Source organism: Malus domestica, chromosome 05 (genome assembly GCF_042453785.1).
Source record: "Malus domestica chromosome 05, GDT2T_hap1".
NCBI lineage: Eukaryota > Viridiplantae > Streptophyta > Magnoliopsida > Rosales > Rosaceae > Malus > Malus domestica.
Window position 1 is genome coordinate 35,069,528 of NC_091665.1, and position 12,771 is coordinate 35,082,298.

Sequence of the window (12,771 nt, forward strand, 5' to 3'; positions counted from 1 at the left end):
GACAAGCGACTACACGTTTAACAGCTGCATAAATGCATATAAATGCATATGCCCTTATTGTTTTTCCTCCTAATACATTCTTAAATCTACCATATATATGTGCTTGCTTGATTGTTTTCTATTGTTTTTCCTTTGTTTTCATGAAAGCAAAACAGAAGCAATTCATTGTGATAGCAGCCTAGGCCTCGTTTGGCATGCGTAATTGTGCTATTTAATTCGAATCCGGAGGTTTGATCCCACATCTTAAAAACCTCCCCATTTTTCTCTAATTCACTCTTGTTAGCATCGTGTGTGTATGTGTGTGTGTGTATATATATATATATATTATTGCTGAATTCCTATCCCAACACTGAAATTTTGATTGCATTTTTGTATTTTTGTTTTCTGTTTGGTATTAAATTTATAGAGGCAGACAGGCAGAGGTGGCAGAGGAGGAGGTGAACACGAGCTAATAATAATTTGGAATAATTGATAAAAGAAAAGGATGGAGCTTAAGCAGCTGTTCGTGACGGCCTTAATTCCGGTGTTGAAAGTGCTTTCGATAACAGCACTTGGCTCATATCTTGCTCTTGATCGTGTCAATATTTTGGGGGAAGTTACTAGAAAGAACTTAAACACTGTAAAAACAATACACTGCTTCTTCATTCAGTCTCTTGTGCTCTAAACCCTCCCCATTTAATTTAATTTCTCGTGTTGGACTGTTTTCTTACAAATATTTATGTTTTGTGAACCAATGAACGAACAGGTTGTATTTTATGTATTCGGTCCTGCTCTGGTGAGTTCCAACGTTGCGCAGACAATTACATATCAAAGCATGGTTAAAATGTGAGTTCTAATTAAGTTGTTTAATATATATATATATATATATATATATATGTATGTATGTATATAATCATGTTAACGTTGTAATAATTATATTGTGTATAGGTGGTTCATGCCAGTGAATATCCTCATCACATTTATAATTGGTTCCATACTCGGATGTCTTCTCATCCAATTAACAAGGCCACCTGCCCATCTGCGAGGCCTTGTCTTGGGTTGCTGTGCTGCAGGTAATCCAACACCTAATTCTAAAACACAGCTGATAAATATTCGGTTTTGCGTTTTATCAATCTCCAGATATGCTGATGTTAACACTTAATAGGTAATTTGGGTATGATGCTCCTCATTATAGTCCCAGCAGTCTGTAAAGAAAAAGGGAGCCCATTTGGAGCTCCTGATGTCTGTCACATGTATGCCATGGGTTATGCTTCGCTCTCAATGGCGGTACATTTCCTTCTCCGTCTTGTTCCAATATTTTGGTTTTCTTGAAATTCCTTTATCTAGCTTTCTATGACTCGAATTAAGAAAGGATTGGGAAACTGCTTCAAATAAGTTACAATCCAATTCTCTCATTCAAGTCGAAAATGCGCAGTTACTGCAATTTGAACTCACGATTTTAATTTTTATTATTATCATCATAAGTTTCATCTCATGTCTAGAACATATACATACAAATTGTACTACCCCCAAACGGCCAGGGCCAGTTCTTAAACGGTGTTTGTGTGCGCCTGCTTGCTGTGTAGAATACGTTTTTCTGAACACATTTTCTTTTGTCCTTCTTTTCCTCTTGAATTCTGGTGACTGTTTCTCTTCAATACAATGTAGCTACCTTGTTCAGCTGTCAGGGATTCCTATCTTTGCCTTTTGTAATGTAATTGTGTCCATGCTTCAGGTAGGAGACTTTTATGTGTGGTCCTATGTGTATAATATTGTGCGGGTATCTTCAAGAAGGGGCAACCAAGATTATAATCAGTCCGCCGAGAGGTCCTCTACATCCGACCAAGTAAGTTGCACTGAGCCTCTGCTATCTTCAAAGGAATGTCATAGTTGAGGAAAATCCGGATCAATATGCACTGTCATACACTGCTGTACCTGAAGAAAAATCAAAGGTGTTGGAGTTTTGAGCCTCCTTTAGTCCCACATCGGGGAACTCAAGTTCCCTAGAGGTCTTTATTTTAGGTTAGTCACCTTTATTAGTGATTAGGTATTAGACCATTTGGAATGAGAATTGAGATTTGGACCACTAAATATGTGGACTTGATGATTATACCATAATATTAATATAATATTAGTATTAATTGATCAAGACAAGGCCCTTGGTATTTGAAGAGCTATGAAATTTTGAAGAGTTGTGCGGTTTTAGATACATCCAAAAGGTATTTGAAGAGTTATGAAATAGCCTACATAACTAAAAACTCAGTTCCATCGTAAATCATATTTTTCATTTCCTATCTCTCCCATACAATATTGAGAAAAGAAAACTAGAGTACACAACTCTAACATAAATGTTGGTTAGAGAGACAACACAAGTAAACAAATTACTTGTATTACACGCACAAAATATTACTTGAATGTCATTTGAATATATGGTCTAGATTCACAAGCTCACATGTAACATGCCGGACATCTCCAACGAGAAATTTACCCTGTTTCTTTTCAATTTCTTACACTGCATATCTTTGTTGTTTTCCATGGCAGGCAACGACTTCAGGTAAACTAGAGCAACGAATAGTGATGGTCTTTCAAAAGATGAATCTGAAATCAATATTTGCCCCTTCAACTATTGGAGCGGTATGCCCTTTCTGCACTTTTCCGATTAGAAGATGCGACTATGGGACAGAGGTTCAGGGCCGAAGGGGTAGAGGAAGACCTAGGAAAACTTTGGAAGAGACTCTAAGAAAAGACTTAGAGTACTTGGATCTAACGGAGGACATGACACAGGATCGAGCACAATGGCGTTCTAAGATTCATATAGCCGATCCCACTCAGTGACTTGGATTTTCCAAGTCTCCAATCGAGAAGTTTTCCTCACTCGGGAAATTAAGGGAACACTACCCCAACCTACATGCTCCACTCAGAAAGCTTCAACATACAAGCTTCAACAAAAGAAAATTCAAAGAACTTAGCGAAGAAGGCTTTGGTGTATTTAACACAATACGTTGAAATGAAGGAAAGCTTATTTATTGATATCCCCGATCAGCTACAAATATGTACATATACATGAGTCAAAATAAACACACAAGACGGAGCCTTCACAAAGGTTGCTTAGGAGAAGTCTCAGCAGTCGGTAGAGCCCCAGAAAGAGAAGGCACCGGAGGGGGATCATTTGGAGCCTCAATACTGGACAGAACCCTAGAAGGAGGAGGCATCAGAGGTTGATCATTCGGAGCTTCATTACGCGGTACAGCCCCAGAAGACGAAGGCAATAAATGCCTTTGGAACAAACCCACAAATCTCTGATGATCAAGTAAAACCTGACCATCAGTTTCCTTCATCTGGTCAAGCTTCCTCTTCATGTTTGTAGCATAGTCATGTGCGAGCCGGTGCAACTGTTTATTCTCATGCTTGAGCCCTCTAATCTCCTGTTTGAGACTCATCACTTCAGCCGCCAAGGATTCAACTTGGCGGGTTCGAGCAAATAGGCGTTGGGCCATATTAGACACAGAACCTGCACACTGAACACTGAGAGCCAGCGAATCCTTAACAGCTAACTCATCAGACCGTTTGGAAAGTAGTCTGTTATCTTTGGGAGTGAGAAGGTTCCTGGCCACCACCGCAGCGGACATATCATTCTTCATCACGGAATCCCCAACGGTAAGAGGACCAGTAGGAGAGACGAAGGATGGGCGCCATATGTTGTCTGGAGAAGGCGGGGCTGCCTCTTCAACAAGGTTCAAGTCAAAACGACGGTCGGAGGGGCCAGACATTTTCAAAGGTGTTGAAGATAGAAGAGGTCGGACAAATCAAGATCTTAGAAGTGCAAGAATGAAGCTTCTACTGGTGGAGATTCAAGTGTGCTTTGGAACTTAATGTCAGCCTCTATAAAAATCTGCACTCGACGGAGCTTCGGAAATCGAAGAGGCGCCTGCTCAGAAATCGAAGAGGCGTTTGCTTTCTCAAAAGCTGGGCTGCTTAGAGATCACGAGGGTTGATCTCAGAAATCGAAGAGGCGTTTGCTTTCTCAAAAGTTGGGCTGCTCAAAGACCACGAAGGCCGATCTCAGAAATCGAAGAGGCGCTCGCTTTCTCAAAAGCTGGGCTCCCCAGAGACCACGAGGGCCGATCTCAGAAATCGAAGAGGCACCTACTTTTCCAGCCTTGTCAGCACCCGTCACACGCACACTCAGCTTTGCAGAAATTATGGGCATTCTGTCGAAGACTTCTGGGGAAGTAGAAAACACATGAATCTTACTGTTCAATCACCCACTTCCCACACGCAACAATAGCTCATGGGTACCACAGATAACTTTGCCAAAGTTCTCTGCCAAAGTTGAGCACGTGAAGCTTGCAGCTCCCACTACATCGCTCTGACCAAGAAGGGTAAAAGAATAGCAAAGAAACAGCACTAACAAAGTTTAGACCCATAAATTTTGAAGGTCTAGCTACCATATTATTACCCACAAGGGTAAAGGAACAGTACCACTGCTGGATAATTGGAAAGTCCCTGTGTGTCAACCTCTGTGCTTCGTGGCAAGGTAGACTAGCAAACATGCCCAACCTTTACTCACATTCGAGAAAACACTCCCAATAAGATTGCTTGCTCCAAAATCGAAGAGGCACCGTCCTCCGAATCTCGAGAGCCAGACTCCCAACATGACTACTTTCTTAAAAATCAAAGAGAGGGTAAAGGAACAGTACCATTGCTGGATAATTGGAAAGTCCCTGTGTGTCAACCTCTGTGCTTCGTGGCAAGGTAGACTAGCAAACATGCCCAACCTTTACTCACATTCGAGAAAACACTCCCAACAAGATTGCTTGCTCCAAAATCGAAGAGGCACCGCCCTCCGAATCTCGAGAGCCAGACTCCCAACGTGATTACTTTCTCAAAAATCGAAGAGACACTGCTCCCCGAATCTTCGAGAGCCAGACCCCCAGCATGATTGCTTTCTCAAAAATCGATGAGGCATCGTTCTCCGAATCAATCGAAGAGGCGCTCGCTTTCTCAAAAGCTGGGCTGCTCAGAGACCACGAGGGCCGATCTCAGAAATCGAAGAGGCACCTACTTTTCTAGCCTTGTCAGCACCTGTCACACGCACTCAGCTTTGCAGAAATTATGGGAATTCTGTCGAAGACTTCTGGTGAAGTAGAAAGCACATGAATCTTACTGTTCAATCACCCACTTCCCACACGCAACAATAGCTCATGGGTACCACAGATAACTTTGCCAAAGTTCTCTGCCAAAGTTGAGCACGTGAAGCTTGCAGCTCCCACTACATCGCTCTGACCAAGAAAGGTAAAAGAATAGCAAAGAAACAGCACTAACAAAGTTTAGACACATAAATTTTGAAGGTCTAGCTACCATATTATTACCCACAAGGGTAAAGGAACAGTACCACTGCTGGATAATTGGAAAGTCCCTGTGTGTCAACCTCTGTGCTTCGTGGCAATGTAGACTAGCAAACATGCCCAACCTTTACTCACTTTCGAGAAAACACTCCCAACAAGATTGCTTGCTCCAAAATCGAAGAGGCACCGTCCTCCGAATCTCGAGAGCCAGACTCCCAACATGACTACTTTCTCAAAAGCGAAGAGAGGGTAAAGGAACAGTACCATTGCTGGATAATTGGAAAGTCTCTGTGTGTCAACCTTTGTGCTTCGTGGCAAGGTAGACTAGCAAACATGCCCAACCTTTACTCACATTCGAGACAACACTCCCAACTGGATTGCTTGCTCCAAAATCGAAGAGGCACCGCTCTCCGAATCTCGAGAGCCAGACTTCCAACATGATTACTTCCTCAAAAATCGAAGAGACACTGCTCTACGAATCTCGAGAGCCAGACCCCCAGCATGATTGCTTTCTCAAAAATCGAAGAGGCATCGTTCTCCGAATCTCGAGAGCCAGATACCACAGACCACTTTTTCAAAGTGCTCTGACAGAGTTAAAACATGTGAAACTGGCAGCTCCCACTACCGTGCTATGACCAAGCAGGGTAAAGGAATAGCATTACTACTTGTTGTTAGGGAGACTCCTATATATGTCGACCTCCATCCCCAACGGACAGGCAGACCTGCAAAAATGCTCAACCCTTCATCATATCTGAGAGGGCACTCCCAACGAAGCCTTTCGAAATATTCAGCTTTCTTTCCCCCCGATAATACCTCTGCAAACAAGCTATACTAGAGCAAGAATATCTCATATCATCAGGGTTAAAAGCAAGAGTATCCCATATCATGCTTTTTCCCTGTCTTTTCCTTTGGCCTTGTTTTTACCTGCAAGACAAGGAGAAAGAGAGCAATCAGTCAGCACTTGGATCAAGCTTCCAGCCAAGAACTGACTGCCTGGAACCCCTTACCTGATTACTTACCTGGCATTGCTCTCGAGTACTCATCTTCAACATCTTATGTTTCCAGGGAAGATTCCGCATCTACTTGAGGAACAGATAGGGCAAGTGCGAAGGATACAAGGAAGCATGTGGAGACAAGCGTAACAGCACACGTGCCGATACACCCATTACTCTGTCAAAAGCAAAAGTATCCCATATCAGCAGGGTGGAACGTACTCTAGATTTGATGGACTTGTTTTGACCCTCAAATTCTTCAGTCGGCCTTATACTCTGGAGGAAACCAGAAAACCCTCCAGCTCAGTTCAAGAATAAGCCTGTGGAAAGTTACTTCTTCAAAAGCAAAAGTATCTCATATCATCTCTTCTCATTTTTCTTCTTTTTATCCTTCATGCTGCTGCAAGATGGGGAGAAGGTGAACAATCAGTCGGAGCTCTGATTGCTTACCTTGTCTGTCACCTCTTTCAGCAGACCCCCTAGCTCGGCGACTTGGGAGACTCCTACTACATGGTTTGTATCGCGCTTGACCAAGCCTGAGACTACAAGTAAGCTTCAAGTGAAATTGATACATTACCTTGTGCATCTCCACCAGTTAAAGATACCACCCCTGGATGGAGGAAGAGTACTTCCAGAGAAGATGCCACATCTACCTATGAGACAGATAAGGCAAGTCAAGACGACATCACACTCCGATACTTAGAAGTTTCGTGATTACGAGATCATTCTCCCACAATATTTCCTAATGTCATTTGTACTAAATCATTCACTTGTACTCACTAAAGGAAAGCTTGAACCTATGTACTTGTGTAAACCCTTCACAATTAATGAGAACTCTTCTATTCCGTGGACGTAGCCAATCTGGGTGAACCACGTACATCTTGTGTTTGCTTTCCTATCTCTATCCATTTATATACTTATCCACACTAATGACCGGAGCAATCTAGCGAAGATCACAAAAAGCGACCGTTTTCGCTACCTAGGATCTATCTTGCAAGAGAACGGAGAATTAGATGGAGATCTCAACCATAGAATACGAGCTGGATGGATGAAGTGTAAGAGTGCATCTGGCATGTTGTGTGACCGTCGTAGGTCACTGAAGCTCAAGGGAAAATTTTATAGGACGGCAATAAGGCCAGCGATGTTGTATGGCACAGAATGTTGGGCGGTGAAGCATCAACACGTACACAAAATGGGTGTAGCGGAGATGAGGATGCTTCGTGGGATGTGTGGGCACACGAGAAAGGATAAGATTGGGAATGAGGATATCCGAGGTAAAGTAGGAGTAGCCGAAATTGTAGGAAAGATGAGAGAAAATCGGCTCCGATGATTTGGACATGTGCAAAGAAGGCCGACTGACGCTCCGGTTCGAAGATGTGACTACGGGACAGAGGTTCAGGGCCAAAGGGGTAGAGGAAGACCTAGGAAAACTTTGGAAGAGACTCTAAGAAAAGACTTAGAGTACTTGGATCTAACGGAGGACATGACACAAAACCGAGCGCAATGGCGTTCTAGGATTCATATAGCCGACCCCACTTAGTGGGAAAAGGCTTTGTTGTTGTTGTTGTTGTTGTTGTTGTTAAGCAAACTTGATCTTTTCCTGGTGTAGCTCATTGGTTTTGCAATCGGAGTCATCCCTCAGATTCGAAAATTACTTTTAGGAGATGGTGCTCCTCTACGGGTGATTCAAGATACTGCTAATTTGTTGGGGTATAAAACTTATGCCCGAACTGTATCGAACCTTAATGTTTTATCCATGATCGACGCAATTATTGGCAACTAATATAGCTTCCCGTTCTTAATACAGTTACATGCTAGGGAAGATACTAACCATGCTTGGTCCTATAGTTGTACATATCCAAATGAACAATTTGGTTCTCAATTAGCATAAAAGTAGAATAATTGTCTCGTGTTAATCCCAACTTTACAAAACATATTCAGACCAGATGGTTTTTGAATTTCGGCTCAAAAGACGAGTGTGTTTTTTTATACGAAGTGTTTGTATCATTTTTGTTGTTCACTTGGTATCAGTTAAAGAGACTTGTTCTTTATGATTGCAGAGACGGAGCCATCCCATCTCTCATTTTGATAATAGGAGGAAACCTACTTAAAGGTAATAACTCGTACAAATTCTATTAGTGTCGTACTTAATTGTTGGTTTAGTTCAGAACTTACTTCACATTGTTGTTTCAGGCTTGCGAGGGTCAGGGATTCAGAAATCTCTTGTCGTTGGCATCATAGTTGTTCGTTATGTTGCCCTGCCTCTTATAGGCGTCTTGGTTGTTAAAGGGGCACTGAAATTTGGGTTGGTGCACTCTGATCCATTATATCTGTTTGTTCTTCTGCTTCAGTTTTCACTCCCACCTGCGATGAACATAGGTACGCTTGCTCTTCGACTGTTTGGCAACAAAAAGTGCAATCAGAAGTTGCTCGCTCGCTCGCTCACACTTTTTCATAACTAATGTAAGTTTATTCTCAAGTATTGTTTATTGATCCTTTAAAATATGGCAGGAATAATGACGCTATTATTTGAAGCTGGAGAGAATGAATGTTCAGTTATCATGCTGTGGACTTATGCTTTCGCTTCACTGTCAATTACATTCTGGTCCGCCGCCTTCATGTGGCTTGTCGCGCGACTGTGAATCAAAATTTTACATTGAATTCTGTCTAATTAATACAAGAGTAGGCAATTTGTCAGAAGAAATATTACGAAGCTCCACCCCGAGTCTGCAGGGAAGTACGAAGCTCTCAGTTCAGTTCCTCCCCGTCATTGGATTGAACATGCAGAGCCACGGTTTGACTCCACAGCCCACCTAGATGACGAATCTAGTGGTTTGTGGCTATGATTTGGTCGAAGTAAAAATGGTGGTGACTTTTCTTGGTGGTTTAGAGAGAAGGCAGAGAGAGAGCTCGAGTGTTAAGAACTCAAGAGAGAGTGTGTCTCGGTGTACAACGAGGGAAGGAGATGGGAGTGACCGAGAGTTGGGATTAAAACCCACTTAAAATTTCCCTCTACATAACAAAAACCAGTAGAGCCTTAAATTACCAGAAAAGTGATTAATTCATGTTGGAATTTTTGGATCGTCGGGGCCGCCCCACTCTAACGACACTGATATTATCCCCAACTTAATCATTTGCCCAATCCGTCAAGTGTGGGATTTTACCACAAAAAACTTCGATGTTAGTTAAAGTAGAGTAATACTATTTAAGTGATTAATTCTTGTTGAAATTTTTGAATCGTCGGGGCCGCCCCACCCTAACGACACTAATATTATCTCCAACTTAATCACTTGCCCAATCCGTCAAGTATGAGATTTTACCATAAAAAACCTCGATGTTAGTTAAAATAGAGTAATACTATTTAAACCTCTTTGGTTTATTAGTTAGAGTGAGGTAATTCTATTTAAACTCTTTGGTTTTTCTTGCACCATACCAAGTTGGAATTTTTGGATCGTCAGCCTGCTCCACTCTAATGACACCGATATTATCCTCAACTTAACAACTGCCTAATCCGTCATGAGATTTTAGCATAAAAACGAGTGGGGTAATAATATTTAAACCTCTTTGGTTTTCCTTGCACCCACGATGTGGGACTTTAACGATTCATGAATTAAAATTACTCAAAACTACAATTTCAAGCCACTACATTGCTATACAAGCTTCAAAAAACCAGAAGAAAAAAAAAGGTAAAATAAACATCAAAAACCACTTCTAACCAATATAATCACAGGTTGAATGTTTCAACAACGCTAAAACACAGTAGGATTATAAAACAACAATATTTTTCATATATTAAAAAAAAAAACAACTATTATTTATTTATTAATTCCTAGCTCAACAAAAACTAAACTTTCGGGAAAATGCAGAGTAAAATATAGGAAAGCTAACCTTTTGGCGCTTAGCTCTGGGTTCATGATCAAGCTTGGACCCTGGACCTTTGGAAGCCATGGCTTCGGGTCGTCTGATCCAGAAAACCAGTGGATCTGGACAGTACGATCAACGCCAGTGTGCTCTCTTCCCTTCCTGTATCTCTCTCTCTCTTGCTCTTTTCTCTTTTCTTTTTGTGTTTTGTTTGTCTGTGACTGAGGACGCCCACCAACCTCTGATGAAGTTCTGTGATACGGCGCTGCGTTTTGGGTTTCTGTTTTGTTTAAGGTGTTGGATTCTGTTTTGGGCTTTCCGACAATTAAAAATAAAAACCTGATTTGGGCTTTGTTTTATAGTTTGGGTTATGGGCCAAATTAAATAGCTATAAAGGCCCAATTTGTTTCTCAGAAAGGCCCAACATGAGTATAAAACAGAACTCGTCCCTTAATTTTTACTATAATTTTGATTTGGTCCTTGAACTAAGAGTCCGTTAATTACGGTCTTTAAATTTGACAAAATGTGTGGTGTAATCCAACAATATTGTCATGTACTCTTTATTTATGAAAATGTAAGGGAGAAAATAGCTTGGCTACTCAAAAATAAGGAATTCCTCATCAAAATGATGCGCAATCAATTCACAAAATTTCGTTTTTATAATCGAATTTGTTAATATTTTAAATTATTCTATAAAGATAATCTCTGTAAAAAATTAATAAATATATGAGATGTAAAGTCATCGAATCGTATAAAAGAAATTTATGGATGCATTACGAACCGTTTATCTATTTACTATAGTTGAATGACTAAACGACCTTATTTTTAATTGATGTGTTACATAAATGATCTTTACATAATGTTTTTTAACATTAACGATTCTGATCATAAGCACGAAATTTCACGAACTTCTCAAGAAATATTTTGAGGAAAACACCTCCTCATCCTTTGTGTAGCCAAGTTAATTTCGTTGCAAAATATCAATCCACACCACAAGACATGTCTTAATAGCATACTAGAACCCCTTTTTTTATAGAGTACAACACACAAAGCACACCTGAATATCAAACTCTGATGCTTATATATCGTCACTAATAGCTTGAAGAGACAAAGTCTCACACTTACAAGCACTGCTGCTTCTAGTACCACTACCAAATCATTAGGGGGATCTTGAGGTGTATAAGGAAACATTTTTGAGCTCCAATTCATCACCAAATTTTCCAACAATTCGGTGGCCGGTCCCTTCTCACGCACCCTCCACCGGCGTTGTAGCCGTCACAATTCTTAGCTTGTGCAATTTCAAGTCTCGGTTGCCAAGTCTCCCCAGGCAGTTCAGCACCCATTCTGAACCTTGATCGAGATCTAGAGCAGTGTAAGTCAAGTAGTCTTCATTCTCATTTGAAACAATGCTAAAATTATACCTCAGCTTGATCTCCTCGGGCAAAATATACTCATATGTATTAGCTAGTACTACTTGTGAATACACCACTAGTCCAAAAAATCACCTCTCCTTTCTTGATCTTCAATTGGTGTTCATCAGGGTCCCAATCAAACGTGAAAGGCCCCGGCGCACTGTTGTCTTTAGTTTCCCATGATGAAATCGACCAAACACGGCCATTTGTAAGGTTAAGCACATCGAAACTTTACTTAGAAAACTCTTCCAAGTGCTTTTCAAATCTTCTTGACAATCAAGAGCTTACGACTACATTTGATAGAAAATGTCAAAAGTGCTAATGGATCATAGAGCACTTTCTAGAGAATGACACGTTGTGTTTCTTTTTCTTCAAGAAGAAACACTTCAAAGTGACTTTCGAAAAAAAAAATATTGTATCTGTTAACCAAACGGAGCCTTCCAAACAAGCTCTCATGGAAATGGAACCACTACTTTTTCATGTTAACCAAACCCTTCAAAAGGATGTGCCAACTGATAGTAATTAGACCTATAAAGTTAAACTATTAAGCATCATGATTACTGGCTCGATTAACTAAAAGAACGTTCCCCATTTGCCTTCTTGCATTCACCAACTCATCTATTAAAATGTTGTAAGACACAAGACACAATCATGATTAACAAACCCCACAGTTGCCAAGTGTGAATAAATGATAAATTTGGCACAAAACTTCCATCAAAGCTCCAACTCAAACCATGTCTAAAATGAAAGCCTCCTCCAAGCAGCAACAGAGAGTATGCAGGGCATTGTGTTGCAGGCTTGCAGCAGCTGCTTGCTTAGCATGTCTTCGTCTTGCTCAGAAGAAGTAGCGAGCTCTAGTTCTGATAGGTACCGTTTGATATCAAGCCTTTCGCATGCCATGGTTCAAGAGAGACTCGACCAGATGATCAGGGAACGGCAGGAGGGCTCGAGTCACGTTGATCATCAGAGAAGAGAGCAGAGAGCTGGTTATGATCATGATCAAACTTAAGCAGGAGGAGGGACTAAATTTGTTGTAATGGTTGCAGTGGAGAAGTGTTCTTATGATCTGGGGGAGGATCAGGGAGTCCATGGCGGTGATGATAGTGGCAAACCAGATAGAAGAGCCTAAGGATCTTCATAGCCTCTTGAATTATTATGCTTCAATGAATTCGGATGAGT

The 12,771-nt window shown here is 41.1% G+C and overlaps 1 protein-coding gene and 1 long non-coding RNA gene across 2 annotated transcripts; one reads left to right on the forward strand and one right to left on the reverse strand.

Annotated features, from left to right (window-relative positions):
- Positions 1 to 92: 92 nt before the first annotated feature.
- LOC108172890 (protein PIN-LIKES 1-like) lies at positions 93 to 9,705 on the forward strand. The gene is made up of 11 exons (XM_070822628.1): positions 93 to 228; positions 407 to 619; positions 746 to 825; positions 928 to 1,052; positions 1,145 to 1,266; positions 1,715 to 1,825; positions 2,521 to 2,613; positions 7,929 to 8,029; positions 8,380 to 8,432; positions 8,513 to 8,698; positions 8,831 to 9,705. Exons 2-11 carry the CDS (start codon positions 485 to 487, stop codon positions 8,959 to 8,961), a joined length of 1,137 nt encoding a protein of 378 aa, XP_070678729.1. The 5' UTR covers positions 93 to 228; positions 407 to 484; the 3' UTR covers positions 8,962 to 9,705.
- Positions 1,419 to 10,441, reverse strand: LOC139196521 (uncharacterized). Its single transcript, XR_011581526.1, has 2 exons — positions 10,208 to 10,441; positions 1,419 to 1,914 (listed from the first exon to the last, which is right to left on the reverse strand). It is a non-coding gene; the product is annotated as an uncharacterized lncRNA (long non-coding RNA).
- Between the last annotated feature and the right edge of the window lie 2,330 nt (positions 10,442 to 12,771).